The following is a 17351-nucleotide window of genomic DNA, read 5'->3' on the forward strand; positions in this document are numbered from 1 at the left end:
CTAAAACTGAGCAAAACCAAGACGAGACCGTGGATGACCGGCTGGCTCTCCGCCTGTCCGCCATTCTCCCCGCCGCAGCCAGTGAAGGTGCATCACAGCCGGCCCCGCCTGGACACCGACAGATGGGCCAGGCCCCGGGGCTCCGGGGCGGGCAAGCCTGTCCAACCCTCGGACCGTCGGATGCCCAGCGTGACCCACGAGGGACCCTGAAGAGAAGGGCAAGAAGCATCTGTGACTAGCCAGTCTCAGAGAGGGTGGACGTGTAAACTGAGTCCTCTCCACCCTGACTAGGAAAGGGGCCGTGGGCCACACATCATCCCGGTGACGGGAGCAGGCCTTGTCCCAAGCAATGTTTAGGTTGGCATCTCCCCTCCCCACCTCAGCATGGGGTGAGACTCGCCTCCAACCTCGCCTTCCTTTTTCTCCCCTGGTCCGACTAGTGACATTCAGGGGGAGTCGGTGTCCCCCACCCCCCGCCCCGGCTTCCTCCCCCCGCCCCCCCAAACTCGATTCCCTGTCAAAGCGGTGTACCCAAGCCCCAAACCCAGAACCAACCACCCCGCCTCCACTCCCCCTCCGCCACAGACCACCCTGACGGAAGCCTCCCCGTAGAACATTTCACAGTCTGCAGCCGTTGTAGCCGAATCAATCTGACGTCGCGTACTTAGGGAGATTCAGCTTTTCTTCTGGGGGCCTTTCTGTCATGTATTTAAGAAAATAGAATCAATCTTTCCTTTGAGGGTATTTCTATGAGAAAGGTTATTTTAACTGAAGCAATGGGAAATGCAAAAAAAAAAAAAAAAGAAGGAAAGGAGCAAACAAGAATGAATAAATGCAAAAAAAAATAATCCCAAAAGCAGAGAGTAGATAGTCGAGCAGCATGGCCTTGTGGAAAGAAGAGGGGCCTAGGAGTCTGAGGACCTGGGTTCTAATCCTGCTCTGACTGCTGCAAGACCTTGGGCGATTCGCTTAACTACTCCATGCCTTGATTTCCTTATCTGTAAAATGGGGGTTAAATCTTACTCCATCCTACTTAGACTGTAAGCCCAGGTGGGTCAGGGACTTTGTCCAACCTGATTATCTTGTATCTACCCCAGCACCTGGCATACAGTAAGTGCTTTACAGGTACCATTTAAAAAACAAAACTATGGCCATGGAAGAGAGAGGTAATATCAACCAAGGGGAAAAGTAGTAAAGCTGTCAGAGAGCTGTTGGGCATTCAAAAAAATCTACTGGGAAAAAAAAAATTGAGGTAAACCTGACAAAAAAAGGATAAAAACAGCAGTGAGAAATGGAAAGTCTCAAAAAATGAAAATCAAAGGATGAGGGGTGCTGAAATCATAATCATTTTTCGGCCTATAGGGTGTGCCACGCGCTCTAATTGGAGATGGAAAAATCAGATAATGAGAGTTAGCGGACATAGTCTCCACCCTCGGGCTCCCACTCTGAATTAGGGAAGAAAACGTCCTACTATAAACTATTATTAACGCCTTCATAGCTGAGAGACCACCACCTTCAAAGTCCTACTGAAATCACATCTCCTTCAGGAGGCCTTCCCTAAGCCCTCACCTCCCCTATCCCCCTTCCTTCTGTGACGCCGCGCCACTTGCATCTGTACCCCTTAAGCGCTGGATTTACACCCCAGCCCAAACCCTGCCACGCTTTTGCACGTATTCCTTACACTCTCCCATTTCCCGTAACACCAATTTATTTTAACATCTGTCTCCCTCTCTTGACTGTAAACTCACTGTGGGCAGGGAATGTGTCTGCCAACCCTGCTGTACTGTACTTTCGCTTAGTACGGTGCTCGACAAAGCGCTCAATACCACCGATGACGACGATAGCTGAAACCAGTCAAATGAGTAAACATTCGGCCTCCTGTTTAACAGTAAGGAGTCTGACGGAGGCTGTTCAAATGGCTCCAGCAGTGGAAAGGTTTCCCTTCTCCCAAAGTTCGGGGCAGAAACGCTCCACAGGTGTGAGGGTGGCAAAAGAGTATTTAAAAGATATCACTTCCTTCTCCTGGGAAATTGAAAGCTTTGATTAAGAAAGCCTGACCCAAATATCCCGGGGACTCCTAAACCAAAAGCGTTTTGGAAAACCACAAAGCAAGAAAGGGACTCGTCGACGGTCAAAAGTAACGCCGACTCTTTACAGAAAACTAGACTATATAGTACACGGCATACCGGCAGTTCACCAGTAAACCGTAGCATACTAGAGAAAACAATTACTTGCAGTAAGGTAAACCAACCCACTACTTTGCACAAGGGTAAGGCGAGGAGTTGCACACCTGAGGGGCACGTGTCTAACAGAAAGGGGTGAGAAATGCTGCTCTTTAGCCTAAAAATCTACATTCCTTTTCTTATTAGAAACAATTTCCGATTGGCATGCCTGTATCCGATACTAAGATGTGACAAAGCGCAGATGGTGCTTTCAGATAGAAGGAAATACCTCCTCCTTCGGGGAGTAATCCCCAATGTTCGAGGGAGGATAATACATGTCCTTGGGGAGAGAGGCGGTCATAAACCAGTCGGCAGAAAGCCCCAGAAGCTAACGTAAAGTAAGTTTCTCGACTCCAAAGAACATGCTCAAGTGAACATATTGAACCTATCACAGTATATGTATATGGGGCTTTTAATATCAGTCGGTGTTTCTTGAAGTCCCTCTTAAATCAGAGTCTATTAGGTAACTTTTGCACATTTTTCAGCCTCTCCCTCCCAGGTTTTAAATAGCGTACAGAAGCAGCGTGGCTCAGTGGAAAGAGCCTGGGCTTCGGAGTCAGAGGTCATGGGTTCGACTCCCGGCTCTGCCGCTTGTCAGCTGTGGGACTGTGGGCGAGTCACTTCACTGCTCTGGGCCTCGGTTCCCTCATCTGTAAAATGGGGATGAAGACCGGGAGCCTCACGTGGGACGACCTGATTATCTTGTATCTCCCCCAGCGCTTAGAACAGTGCTCTGCACGTAGTAAACGCTTAACAAATACCACTATTATTATCATTAATACTTACGTGGTGGAAAACTTAACCTTTCCATTTAAATTTCTGCAACCCATAGTGTGATGGTAGCAATACAGACACTATTCTTACAGAACCTCTTTCTTCCAAGGAGATTATAGTGCTCTGTTATCTAATTCATCAGCTCAGTCCCCGAGGGAGAGGGAGGTAGGGGAAGGGAGCTAAAAGCCGATTGAGTAACACTATGCGTAAGAAATATTTGCCTACGGAATAGGGACACGGGGGAATTAAATGGAATGATAGGCTATTTAGCAGAGTACGGGAGAATAAATCGAAATACGCCATGTAACAGAGAAAACTGAAGGGAGTCTGAAAGATTGAAATTGGAAGCAAAGGTCACATTTTGGTTCTCTTGCGTGTACCTCGCCTTCGTTAATGCTCACAGGGATCCTGCACGGACTTCCAAAGCGGAAAACCCACAGCCCAAAAAGTTGTCTCTATCTGTTGCCGAATTGTACATTCCAAGCGCTTAGTACAGTGCCCTGCACATAGTAAGCGCTCAATAAATACTACTGAATGAACGAATAAGTCGTTTCTGCCGGAAAAGGTCTCCTCGGCCTCGTGCGCCCTGCCCGGAACACTTCCCAGGGATTCGGGCCTCCCAAATCCATCCAGTCACTTCTGTTCGCAGTCAAAAGGCCACGCTTCACTTATTCACCGACGAAAGAGAGGGGTGGAGAACGACAGGATCATCTCTGTGCTCCACCCCACTCTGCAAACCATAACTCATTGTAAAATGAAGCGGGGTTCTCAGAGCACATTAAGCCACAGGTGACCTCAAGAGGCCACAGAATTACAAGATGTTCATTCTCTCGGAATGTGCATTTAATTGGGAGGTTCAATCGGGAGAAAGCCGCGTGGTTTTTTTGGTGGCAGTCAAGCAAACGGACCTGGCAGTCCCGGGGAAGGGAGGGACATTTAACAGGCATGGCCACACCCAGGGAAGGCGGTGCTCCTTCCCAAACAGGCTAATGGGATCAGGCCTGAATCTGAAAGGGGCCCAGAGAAACCTTAATAGAGCTCCTTCCAAGGACAAAAAGGAATAAGGGAGGACAGAGGGGGGGATGAAGTGGGAAAAGGGAAGGCCAGGAGTGAGGAAAAGAATGCCTGGAGTTCCAGGTCACTAGTGGGGTAAGTGCAGGAGCAGCTCCAGGGACGAAGGGTGGGTTTCCCACCACCCCGAGCCATATCCCCGCCTGAGGCCTCTCAATTCTGGAGGTCCACTCCATCCATCCGGACTGTGCCAGCGATTGGGGCGAATATTTTTCCGCAGGTCGCCCGCAGAAGGGGACGGGGCGCAGCCCGGAGGGACATCCGCTCAGTCTTGAAAGGGAAAAGAGAAAGTAAGCTTCGTGTGGGGTTGGGAGGCCCAGCTGAAAGCAAGGGCGGGTAGCATTTTCCAAGATGACCATCCCTGGGTTCGTTCCTTCTATTTTTGGGAGCTGGTTGGCATTTCATTTCGCTAAGAATATTAGTCGGAGTGTAATTTTCACAAACCACATCCAATTAAGGAGATTTTTTTTTTTTACCAACAGACTGGATCCACGCTGGACTAACCGACCCCCGGCCTTTTTATTTTTAAATGGTACTTGTAAACAACTTACTATGTGCCGGGCACTGTACTAAAGGCGAGGGGTTGATACAAGATATCTGTATATGTGTAATTTATTTTACCTATTTATATTACTGTCCGTCTCCCCCTCTAGACGGGGAGCAGGAATGTGTCCGTTGATTGCTATATCGCACTCTCCCAAGTGTTCAGTATAGTGCTTTGTGCACAGTAAGCATTCGATAAATACGACTTGAATGCGTGAATGATAACCAGGTCGGACACAGTCCCCGTTCCACCCGGGCCTCCCAGCCTAAGGAGGAGGGAGAACAGGTACTGAATCCCTGTTTCGCGGATGAGGTGACCGTCGCAGAAGTGACTTGCCCAGGGTCATACCGCAGACAGTGGGAAGAGCCAGGATTAGAACCCAGGTCCTCTGACTCCCAGGCCCGTACGCTCCCCGCTAGACCACGCTGCTCTTTAATTCAAGACCAGATGTACTTGCATTTGTGTTGCATTTTTTTTTCTCTTAAAAAAATCCAGATGGGTGCTGTGCTCTATAAATCACCTCGCTTGTTGTTGGAGTTTAATAAAGGCCATATGATAACATCAAGGCTGTGCACGGTAATGACTCATTTGGGACACTCCCAAGATGGAAAGCAGCGCACGGATGTGTAAAGGGTGGGGCCACGGAACCGAGAGGACCTGACCCTTGCTCGCAATCCTAACTGGCCAATTTAAACACAAAACCGAACGAGAGATTGCTTTACGCCGCAGTCGGAATATAGAGGGCCGCCGCTGGGCTGGGGAGGAGGCAGGCGGGCAGGCAGCCAGGATGGCGGAGGCTGCAGAGGGATCCACCCTGGGTGAAATCTGGAATCTGAGGCGACCTCGACTGCGCGAAGAACGAGCCCGCTGGCGCAAAGGCTCACGGAGCCCTAGGAGGCCCCGCCGCTGGGGAAGGACGAAGGGAAGAGACGACGATTTCGTGGGACGACGGTCCCGAAGGGACTCTCGAAACCTTGGACCGGATGCAGGGGGAGAAAGTGACCCGCTGAGGGGTGGGTGGGTGGCTGCTGGCTGCAAACGAGTGCAAGCTTAGTGGGATCAAAATGGTGTGATATCATTCAATCAATGACATCAATCAAATTGATAAGGCTGTAAGGTCGATCCACCCTATTCGCCCCGCCTTTTGCCACCCCTTTGCACTTGGGTCTCTATCCCTTATGGACTTGGTTACCTTTCACTCATTTATTCATTCATTCGATCGTATTTACTGAGCGTTTACCGTGTGCACAGCACTGTACTAAGCGCTTGGAAAGAACAACCTGGCAACAGGCAATCCCCGCCCGACGACGGGCTCACAGTCTAGAAGGGGGAAGACGGACAACAAAACCGGTAGACGGACATCAACGGCAACAAAATAGATAAATGGAATTATAGCTATATACACATCGTTAATAAATAGACTATGTACAAATATACACAGGTGCTGCGGGGAGGGGAAGGGGGTAGGGCAGAGGGAGGGAGTCGGGGCGACGGGGAGGGGAAGAGGAGCAGAGGAAAAGGGGGGGGCTCAGTCTGGGAAGGCTTCCTGGAGGAGGTGAGCGCTCAACACGCGTTTGAAGGGGGGGGGAAGAGGGATAGTTTGGCGGACGTGAGGCGGGAGGGCGTTCCAGGCCAAGGGTAGGACGTAGGCCAGGGGTCGACGGGCGGGACGGGCGAGCTGGAGGCCCAGCGAGGAGGTGAGCGGCACCAGAGGAGCGGAGGGTGCGGGCCGGGCTGGAGAAGGAGAGAAGAGAGGCGAGGTTCCCATCCCCAGCCCCACAGCATTTATGTCCATACCCTTAGGATCTGCTGCTTCCCCTACCTGGCATTTATTTTAACGTCAGACCCCCTCCCACGATTAGATAAGATCCTTGCGGGCAGGGATCCTGTCCCCACCTGCTCTGGGCTAAGTAAGCACTCGATAAATACTCCTGACCGGATGGATGGATCCGCTTTAAAGAGTTTTCGACGGGTCTCTTCAAATCTTACAAGCTGACAAGCAAGTCCTAGAAGTTTCGGCACCTCACGTCCTCAAAGAAAAGTTCACGCAGAGCCTTGAAATGCAGAATCCTCGAAACAAAGAGCTGACATTTTTAGCTGAAGAACTGTCAGGCCGGATAAAACAGATGATGACGATGATGATAATAATGATAATAATGGCATCTGTTAAGTGCTTGCCATGTGCCAAGCACTGTGCTAAGCACTGGGGTAGTCACCAGGTAATCAGGTTGTCCCACGTGGGGCTCACAGTCTTCATCCCCATTTTACAGACGAGGTGATTTTACTTCTCATTCCGGCTCCCTTTCTGGTTTTTCCTTTTCCTTAGGGGGCCCGGGTTCTGGTCCTGGCTCCACCACTTGCCTGCTAGGTGACTTTGGGGAAGTCGCTAAACCTCTCTGGGCCTCAATTTCCTTATCTGAAAAATGGGGGCAAAATACCTGTTCTTCCTCCCTCTGACCCTGCGCGCCCAGAGAGAGCCGGGGCCTACGTCGGATCCAATCACATTCTATCCATCCCAGGATTTAGCAGCGGTGTTTAGCAGAAAAACGGCTTGGCCTAGAGGAGAGAGCACTCCTCTGGGAGGCAGAGGACCTGGGTTCTAATCCCAGTTTCACCACGTGCCTGCTGGTTAACCTTGGGCAAGCCACCAACTTCTCCGTACCTCAGTTCCCTCATCGGCTCAATGAGAGTTCACTGTTTCCCTCTTCTTAGAAGGTAAGTCCCATGTGGGATCTGATTCTCTTACTTCTAGCCCAGCGCTCAGTACAGTGCTTGGCACCTAGTAAGCACTTAAATACATTATTTTTTAGCGCAGTGCCTGAAATACGCCCAGTGCTTATTAAATACCATCATTATAATTATATGTGTCCCTGCATGTCAGGGGGAGGGGGAAAGGGGGGTGCTACGGGGAGGGGAAGAGGCAAAGAGGGATGTGAGTTTTTCTGTATTTATATATTGTGGTATTTGTTAAGCGCTTACTATGTGCAAAGCACTGTTCTAAGCACTGGGGGGATACAAGGTGATCGGGTTGTCCCACGTGGGGCTCACGGTTTTAATCCCCATTTGACAGATGAGGTACCTGAGGCCCAGAGAAGTGAAGTGACTTGCCCAAGGTCACCCAGCTGACTAGCGGCAGAGCGGGGATTGGAACCCATGACCTCTGACGCCCAAGCCCGCGCTCTTTGCGCTGAGCCACGCTGCTAATCTCACCATTTATGTATCCACGTATTAGGCCTTTAGGTATCCATGAGGGGAGAGGGAGGGCCGAAGCTATCTGTTTATGCATTTAAGAGAGTGTGCTGAGCGTGGAGGGGCCTGTGGAGACGGGCAATTGGGGTTAGGATACGGGGATGGGTGCGTATCTATCCGCGGGCCCTCACGCAGGCACGGTGGACGTGGCTCTGCACAGTCCTGGAGTTGGGGGGGGGTCCCAGGGATGGGGGTCGGGCTGCCCTGCCTGCCCGAAGGCACCGCCTTGCCCCTTTGCTGGGCAGGGCAGCAATCAAGGCAACACACCCACCTGCCACCTACTCATCTTCGATATACAGATTGCATCACCGCCATTTCCAAAGTCCTGTCATTTAATTATCCTGAGCGGGGATTGAATAAGCAGCCAGGGAGACAATTCATTAGCACTTCAGCCCGGGAACCAAGAATCCAAGACCGGTTACGAGAAACTAGACCGCTAATTCAACCCGAGAAGAAGGGGTCTACGGCCCCCATCAGGAGAGGGCGGGGGGGGAATGGGCATCCATCGCATCTTCCGTCGCAGTTCTCAGAAAGACATAAACCCCCGGGGAGAGCTGCAGCCATTTGGACAAGTCTCCCACTTCTGCCAATTATTTCCTTCCTCCATCGAGTCTAGTCAAGCCCAAACCACACTCTCTCGCTCACTGTCAATCAATTTCACGGAAAAAAAATCCCTTCTTGCCTCCAACGGGGGCCCCGAGGGGGTGCCGAAACAGACGGTCAGTGACTTGGCCGGCCCCGGGCTCCCAGTTCGAAACGGGAGAAGCACAGCAAGGGTTCTGGGGCTCCAGCCGTGGCCGTCGACTGGGGTTGGGTCCCCAGACGCGGGCAACAGTGGCGTGCGGAGACAGAGGTGGACCGGGCGTGCCAGATTTTCCGGCTAGAGGAGGTCAGCAGGAGCGCGCAAGGTAGACGTTCGAGGGGTTGGCAAGATCGCCGCTCCCACTCTGCGCCTCACGGGCCGGCCAATCCTCTTGCAGTCAGACGGGGTCTTCCCGGGATCGTCCCCCTCCCTTGCGGTTTAGTTGAATTTTAGTTGAAAAGAGGCCCCCAATTCAGCTGGTCGACATTACCGGGGATTACGGAGCTAATTCAACCGTAAAGCAGGAGAAGCAGCGTTGCCTAGTGGACAGAGCACGGGCCCGGAGGTCACAGGGACTTGGGTTCTAATCCCAGCTCTGTCGCTTGTCTGTTATGTGACCCTGGGCACGCCATTTAACCTCTCTGGGCCTCAGTTGCCTCACCTATAAAATAGGGAGAGTGTGAACCCCATATGGGACTGGGACAGTGTACAATCTGATTAGCGTCATTCCATCTCAGCGCTTGGCACCTAATAAGCGCTTACAAAGTACTATAGTTATTTTGAAGGTACTGACTGAAGTCATCCAATTCCTACAGTTCAGAAACAGATTCTGCAAACTCTTAACAAAGCTTACAGTCGGTGCCCTCTTAAGGGGAAAAAAAAGCCCGTATGTTCAAATATTGCTCTAAAACATACCTTTGGATTTTACTTGCCGTGCATATTTAAACAGCATTTCCTCAATGAACAAATATCAACCACCATCTTAGATTAAGAGCCTTGCGGGACTGGAACTTTGTCCAATCTGATTAAGTCTGTATCTGGCATGGTGGTTAGCACCTAGTTAGGGCTTAATAAATACCACAGCTATTAAAAAAAAAAAAAGATGATTTACAACCACCCTGGGCAGGAGAGAAGTTAAATTTGACCTCGCTGGCCTTAGAATGACAATGTTAAATCACCATGTCGGTGTCCTTCGCTCCCCATTTCGGCTTCAAAATAACCACTTAATTGTGTTTATTGAGTGCTTACTGTGTGCAGAGCACTGGAGGGAGAGAAGAAACTCCCCCTCCGGGTCTGACCACTAACTCTCTACCCTATTTGCTGCTCTCTTTTTCTGCAGCTCCCCGGGTCACTGTTTTCCTTCTTTCCAAGTTCACCTCCCACTTGTGTCTTGCCCTCAATTCTCAGGCCTCGGTCCACTAGTTCTCACTGTACCTGGCAGGCCGGGAACTCCCTCTCTCCCTCCCTAATCCAGGGACCACAGCTCTACCCACATCAAAGACCTGCCAGAGTCCCACCTCCTCCCAATCAAGCTCCTCCTAATTAACTCCCAACAGCAGCCTTGGCCCTATCACCCCGTGGGCCACCTTTGAAATTTATTTTAAGTTGGCATTTATTTTTAATGTATACACCCTTCCTCGTCATTATTTATTCTGATGGTCATATCTAAATATTTGTATGACTGTCCTCCCCCCCCTTCCCCGCGTAGAGTGTGAGCTCCTTGAAGGCAGGGAATGGGGCTTGTGCCTGTGGGGTATTTTTCCAGGTGCTTAGCGCAGGGCCCACCTGCTAATGGGTGCTCGGTAAACACCATCACTACCTCAGGGAGACAAATGAACAGGGCAGAGGCGACATTCGATGAAAATTAGCCCCATCTAGTTGCCCCCGTGGTCCCGGGAGCCACGCGCCGCTCCGGCGGGCTTCACCCTTCCACCCAGCCATCTGGGAGCCCTGTGTCCCGCCCCCGACGGGGGCCGAGGGTGGGCAGAAGCCCAGAGCCGCGCAACCAAGAGTCCATATTTCGCCGAGGCTCGCGGACCTGCCCGGTGCCCAGACCGGCTCGCCTGCCACTGCGGGAGCCAAAGCTGGTTTCCTTCTCCATCACCGGGAAGGTTCGTTCATTCGGTCGGATCTATTGAGCGCTTACTGCGCGCAGAGTACGAAGCGCTCGGAAAGGACAATTCAGCAAGGTTGTGGCCCTCTGAAACCGAAGGGGAGGCCCGTGGATTGCTCCCCAGGTACACTAGAGAAGCAGTGGAAAGAGCCGGGGCTTGGGAGTCAGAGCTCATGGGTTCGAATCCCGGCTCTGCCACTGCTCAGCTGTGTGACTGTGGGCGAGTCACTTAACTTCTCTGGGCCTCAGTTCCCTCATCTGTAAAATGGGGATTAACCGTGAGCCTCCCGTGGGACGACCTGATTACCCTGTCTCTTACCCCAGCGCTTAGAACAGTGCTCTGCACACAGTATGTATTTAAATACCAACATTATTATTATTATTAGAGCCTGGAGCTACTTCTTGGAGAACCCCCCACACTAGGGAAAATTCACACGATAACAGGTGCACCCTATCTATCTTCCAACCCACGCCGGCTGGTACATCGGGAGAGACCCGTGCTGTCGGAGAACCGGCCCCTAATTCCTTAGGTACCGCCGAAACGTACTTCAGGGAAGCGGTGAGTGGACGGCTCGGTCGGTATATTTATTACTGTCGATATCTGTAATTTCAGCTTGCTTCCTTTAGGCCTCCCGCCCTGCCGTCCCCCCAGCTTGGCCTGGAAGTCCCTCGTGGCCACGGTCCACGGCCGGTCCTTAGCGCGTTCGGATTTTCAGCATTTTGAAGCCCTAAAAATGGAATCACCTTTCGTTCACCTCACACCATGCATCGGGCGGCCCAACGGCCTACGGGGTTCCTATCATTCGGAAGAAACTGGCTCTGGGTCCTGCCCCAGGGGCTAACCTGAATGCCTCGAGGCCAAAATTTCTGTTCCGCTGTAACTTTCAAAGGCCCTGGTGGCCTTTCAGTTTCCGGGTGAGGCCCGTGAAAGATGCCAAACAACACACACGTACCCACACCCTCCCCGACGGCCAGTCCTCATCTGTCCCTTCAGAGAAACACTGATGACGCGGGCCAGGGGTCCACGGCTTGGCATGTTCCAGGAAACGGGCTTCAGACACGCAAATGCTGCTGCGAAAAGCAACCGGGGCTCAGAGGGCAGGCGGCCTCCCCTGCCCGCCTCCACCTGGAAGCGGCGGTCAAGTCGCTGCGCACGGCGAGAAGCCATCAACCGACCCAAATTACCGAGGCCTTGCTGGGTGCGGAGCGCTGTACTGAGCGCCTAGGAGAGGATGATGCTAGATGCTTCCCCTAAGAGGAGCTCGTGGTCTACTGAGAAATGGAAGGATGGCTCCTCAGGGGGAAAGGGGGAAAAAATGAAAGGAAAAATGACCGTCTGAGGCCCAACTGTGGGTCTCCATTTCTACCCACTCCCACGACCTTCGCGGGTTGGATTTCCCTGCCCCCACCAATTCTCCACCCACCTCCCACCCGAGACCCCCCCACTCCTCGTCCAGGACTACCCTCCACAGTAATTACGGTACTTTCTGAGAGCTTACTAGGTGCCAAGCACTGTTCTAAGCGCCCAGAGTGCTTGTGCATCCGGCGGTCTGGCTCGGTGGAAGGAGCCCGGGCTTGGGAGTCAGAGGTCGTGGGTTCTAATCACAGCCCGGCCACTTTGCTGCGTGACCTGGGGCCAGTCATTTGACTTCTCTGGGCCTCAGTTCCCTCATCTGTAAATGGGGGGGGGGGGGGTTACCCCACGTGGGACAACCGGTTGACCTTGGATCCACCCCGGCGATCAGACCAGCGCTCGGCACACAGTAAGCGCTGAACAAAAACCATCATCATTATTCATTCATCACTGAGCGCTTCCTAGGTGCGGGGCACTGTACTAAGCGCTTGGAATGGACCATTCGGCAGCAGATAGAGACCATCCCTGCCCAATGACGGGTTTACCGTCTAATCGGGGGGGGACGGGGGACAAAAACCAGACCATTTAATAATAGTAATGTTGGTATTAATCACGATAAATAGAATCAAGGGGATGGACACCTCGTTAACAAAATAAATAGGGGACTATGACTACATGCACGTGTTTATTATTCTGTTAAAGAGGTGCATATATCTATAATTCTATTTATTCCCCTTGATGATCGTCTCCCCCCGACCCCTTGTAGACTCTGCGCCCGTGGGGGGGGACGAAGGCGACGCCGACCCGTCCTTTCCCAGCGCTTAGCACATAGTGGGCGCTGAGCAAACACGCCAGGCCGTCCCACGTGGGGCCCGCCCTCTTGCCCTTTCCCGGGCGAGGCCGGGCCCGTCGGCGGAGTGAGGGGGGGGGGGATTGGAACCCAGACCCCGCGGGGGCTCGCTGCTCCTCCTCCTCCGCCCGGGCTGGGGGGGGGAGGGGGCGGAGAGGGAGGCCTGCTCGTGCTGCTGTTTGGACGCCACTCACCATGGTACAGACGGAGGCCAATTTGGAGACTGTCATGAGGATTTCCATCCGCCCGGCGCCATCTTCCACCCAATGGCAGCGACGACGACGACGACGACGAGGAGGAGGAGGAGGAGGGTCCCGAGGGTCCGGAGATCCGGACGGTCCGGATGGGAGGCGCCGCCGCCCCCCGGGTCCTAGACACCGCCCGCTTCCAGAGCCCCTGCCTGGGGACCGCCCCCCCCCGAGGCCTCCCCCGGGTCCTACTGCCCGCCGCCTCGCCAGCACAAGCCCTCCCTGCCCCTCATCCCCCCTTTTTTGAATGGTATTTAAGTGCAGAGCACTGTGCTCACCTCCTCCCAGAGGCCTTCCCAGCCTGAGCTTCCCCTTTTCCCTCTGCTCCCCCTTCCCCCCAGCCCCCCTTTTTTGAATGGTCTTTAAGGGCTTTACCCGGTGCGGAGCACTGTGCTCACCTCCTCCCAGAGGCCTTCCCGGATTGAGCTTCCCCTTTTCCCTCTGCTCCCTCTCTGCCCCCCCTTTCCCCTCCCCTCAGCTAAGTCCCCCCTTTTTTGAATGGTCTTTAAGCGCTTACCGTGTGCAGAGCACTGTGCTCACCTCCTCCCAGAGGCCTTCCCGGACTGAGCTTCCCCTTTTCCCTCTGCTCCCTCTCTGTCCCCCTTCACCTCCCTCAGCTAATAATAATGTTGGTATTTGTTAAGCGCTTACTATGCGCAGGGCACTGTTCTAAGCGCTGGGGGAGAGACGGGGTCATCAGGTTGTCCCCTGTGAGGCTCACAGTTAATCCCCATTTTCCAGATGAGGTGACTGAGGCCCAGAGAAGTGAAGTGACTTGCCCACCGTCACCCAGCTGACAAGGGGCAGAGCGGGAATTCGAACCCATGACCTCTGACTCCCGATATATACACCACACCCTGCCTCCAGAACTTGATGACCCTGTATCCCTCCCCCAGCGCTTTGAACAGTGCTCTGCACAGAGCGAGCGTTTAACAAATACCACATTATTAACATATACATTCATTCAATAGTATTTATTGAGCGCTTGCTCTGTGCAGAGCACTGGACTAAGCGCTTCGAATGGACAAGTCGGCAACAGAATTACAGGTATACATATATATAATGTTGGTATTTGTTAAGCGCTTACTATGTGCCGAGCACTGTTCGAAGCGCTGGGGTAGACGCAGGGGAATCAGGTGGTCCCACGTGGGGCTCACGGTCTTCATCCCCATTTTCCAGATGAGGTCACTGAGGCCCAGAGAAGTGAAGTGACTTGCCCACAGTCACACAGCTGGCAAGTGGCAGAGCCGGCATTCGAACCCATGACCTCTAACTCCAAAGCTCGTGCTCTTTCAACTGAGCCACGCTGCTCACATACGGGGGGGGGGGGAGGGAGGGGGAGAGAGGGAGGGGGAGGGAGGAAGAGGGAGAGGGAGGGAGGGGAGGGGGAGGGAGGAAGAGGGAGAGGGAGGGAGGGGAGGGGAAGGGAGGGGGAGGGAGAGGGAGGGAGGGGGAGAGAGGGAGGGGGGAGGGGAGAGAGGGAGGGGGGAGGGGGAGGGAGGGGAAGGGAGAGGGAGGGGAAGGGAGAGGGAGAGGGAGGGGAAGGGAGAGGGAGAGGGAGGGGAAGGGTGAGGGAGGGGAAGGGAGAAGGAGGGAGAGGGAGGGGAAGGGAGAAGGAGGGAGGGGGGAGAGAGGGAGGGAAGGGAGAGGGAGGGGAAGGGAGAAGGAGGGAGGGGGAGGGGGGAGAGAGGGAGGGAAGGGAGAGGGAGGGGAAGGGAGAGGGAGGGAAGGGAGAGGGAGGGGAAGGGAGAAGGAGGGAGAGGGAGGGGGGAGAGAGGGAGGGGAGGGAGAGGGAGGGAAGGGAGGGGAGGGGAAGGGAGAGGGAGGGGGAGGGGGAGAGAGGGAGGGGAGGGAGGGAAGGGAGGGGGAGGGGGGAGAGAGGGAGGGGAGGGAGGGAGGGGAGGGGAAGGGAGAGGGAGGGAGGGAAGGGAGAGGGAGGGGAAGGGAGGGGAGAGAGGAAGAGGGAGGGAGGGAGAGGGAGGAAAAGGGAGGGAAGGAGAGGGAGGGGGAGAGAGAGAGAGTGGGGGGTACACCCGCCCCTCCCCGGGGTCCTAAAGACCGTCGCTCTGCGGAGAGGTTGCTTAGAGGAAGTGGTCAAGAGAGGGAACGAGTGCTCCCCTGGGTCCTAAAGGCCGCCATACCGCCGAAAGACGGGGGACGGAAAGCGCACCCCCACACAAGTGCATATGTACGCACACACCGCTCCCCACCACAAGGACATAAATATATACTTAAAAATATAGGTTTTATATAGATGTAGATATGCAACAGACCCCGCGCACTGCCGCTTTCTCCTCCCCCGCCGCCCCCGGGTCCTAAAGCCCGACCGATGAGGCGGGAGGCAGCGGGCAGGAGACGGAGAGGCGGCAGGCAGCCCGCCCTTCCCCACGCGTCTCCCCCTGGGTCCTAAAGCCCCCAGATCATGGAGGGAGGCAGCGGGCAGGAGACGCGGAGAGAGCCTCCCCCCTTCCCCCCACACATCCCCCGGGTCCTAGAGCCCGCCGTGTCCAGGGAGCAATATTAGCGGAGCAGCGGGGCTCAGGGGAAAGAGCCCGGGCTTGGGAGGCAGAGGTCATGGGTTCGAATCCCGCCTCTGCCCCCTGTGTGCCTTTGGGCAAGTCACTTCTCTGGGCCTCAGCGACCTCATCTGGAAAACGGGGATGACAACCGTCAGCCCCCACGTGGGACAACCTGCTGACCGTGTTTCTCCCCCCAGCGCTTAGAACAGTGCTGGGCACATAGTGAGCGCTTAACAAATACCAACAGTGTTATTATGGGGGATGGGGGGGGGGCGGGCCAGAGGGCTGGAAATGCCCAAAATGTTGCTGGTCAATCAGCCAAGACTTGTGGCCATCAAGGGGTCCCCACCAGACCCCAGAATCGTTCAGTCATATTTATTGAGCACTTACTGTGTGCAGAGCACTGTACTAAGCACTTCTCTTTGCTTTACTAAACTGTCTCCACATTATAGCCCCCCAATTCCACTTCAGCATTTCTATGCCACCGATCCCCTTTTCTCCACACGACCTCTCTGACATCATCCTTGTACTTAAACATGAATTTCTGCACCCGACCTCCATCTCCTCCTCCTCCTTGTTCTTAAAACAGTGCCCAGCGCTCAATCGATCCGTGGTATTTTGGGGCGCTTACTATATTCATTCATTCAATAGTATTTACTGAGCGCTTACTAGGTGCAGAGCACTGGACTAAGCGCTTGGAATGGACACATGGGTAACAGAGACAGCGCCTGCCCTCTGACGGGTTTACGGTCTAATCGGGGGAGATGGACAGACCAGAACAATAGCAATAAATAGAATCGAGGGGATGAACATCTCATTAAAACCCTAGCAAATAAATAGAATCAAGGCGATGTACATTTCCTTAACAATATGCAGAGAACTGTACTAGACTCTTGGAAGAGTACGAGATGATAACTGGTAGACGTTCGCCGCCCACAGTGAACTCCCAGTCTAGAGACTCAGTAAGCATTTGACTTCTCCTCCGCTCTTGGGAATCAAATTGGACTCTAGGAATTTTTCCCATCCCTTGAGGAATTTTATTCTCATAGTGACTGCTTTCCCCGCTCCTGAAATTCTGTTCAAGGCCAAGCAGGCCGATTTGGGCCTGAAATGGGATGTGGAGGGGAGCTTGGCTTTTGGCCACCTGATCGTATTTTTGACTAATATTTGAATAGAAAGCAAGAATGCCTCCCTTTTTATTGCCATGCTTTCTTCCACAAAGATAAGAACGCAACCAATAATATTTACTTAATGCCTATGGTGTGCAGGGCACTGCATAAGCCAGTACAAAAGAATTATTTAGCAGACAGGAACCCTCCCTCAAGGAGCTTACGATCTAGTAGGGTAGAGAGACACTGAAATCTAGTCGGGTAGATAGGAGAAAGAATGGAAAGCGGACGCGTATATGAGCTATCTGTGGGCAGCGAATGTGTCTGTTGTTATATGGTACTCTCCCAAGCGCTTAATACAGTGCTTTGCACACGGTAAGAACTCAGTAAATACAGACGGAAACACGAATGATTTCATGTTTAAGCAGCAGGGCATGTAAATCAGGATGTAAGGGCTTTGGGAGGAGCCCCAGTGAGAGCTCACCTCCTCCGAGAGGCCTTCCCGGACTGAGCTTCCCCTTTTCCCTCTGCTCCCTCTCTGCCCCCCGCACCTCCCCTCAGCTAAACCCTCTTTTCCCCCCTTTTCCCTCTGCTCCTCCCCCCCTCCCTTCCCCTCGCCTCAGCACTGTGCTCATCCGCTCATTTGTATATATTTTTATTACCCTATTTATTTTGTTAATGAGACAGACAACCCCTTGATTCTATTTACTGCTAT

The 17351-nt window shown here is 53.4% G+C and overlaps 1 protein-coding gene across 4 annotated transcripts in view; it reads right to left on the reverse strand.

Annotated features, from left to right (window-relative positions):
* USP12 (ubiquitin specific peptidase 12) overlaps window positions 1-13078 on the reverse strand; it is a 29514-nt gene extending 16436 nt beyond the window's left edge. Inside the window, exon 1 of one of the 4 annotated variants that reach the window (XM_029048499.2) lies at window positions 12955-13074. In XM_029048499.2, coding sequence (XP_028904332.1) covers window positions 12955-13002 — 48 coding nt within the window. In that variant the 5' untranslated portion in view covers window positions 13003-13074. Of the gene's footprint in view, window positions 1-12954 lie in introns of all 4 variants that reach the window. The other 3 variants (XM_039914941.1, XM_029048498.2, XM_029048500.2) reach the window with 3 other exon arrangements.
* Window positions 13079-17351: the final 4273 nt, after the last annotated feature.

Source organism: Ornithorhynchus anatinus, chromosome 20 (assembly GCF_004115215.2).
Source record: "Ornithorhynchus anatinus isolate Pmale09 chromosome 20, mOrnAna1.pri.v4, whole genome shotgun sequence".
Classification (NCBI taxonomy): Eukaryota; Metazoa; Chordata; class Mammalia; order Monotremata; family Ornithorhynchidae; genus Ornithorhynchus; species Ornithorhynchus anatinus.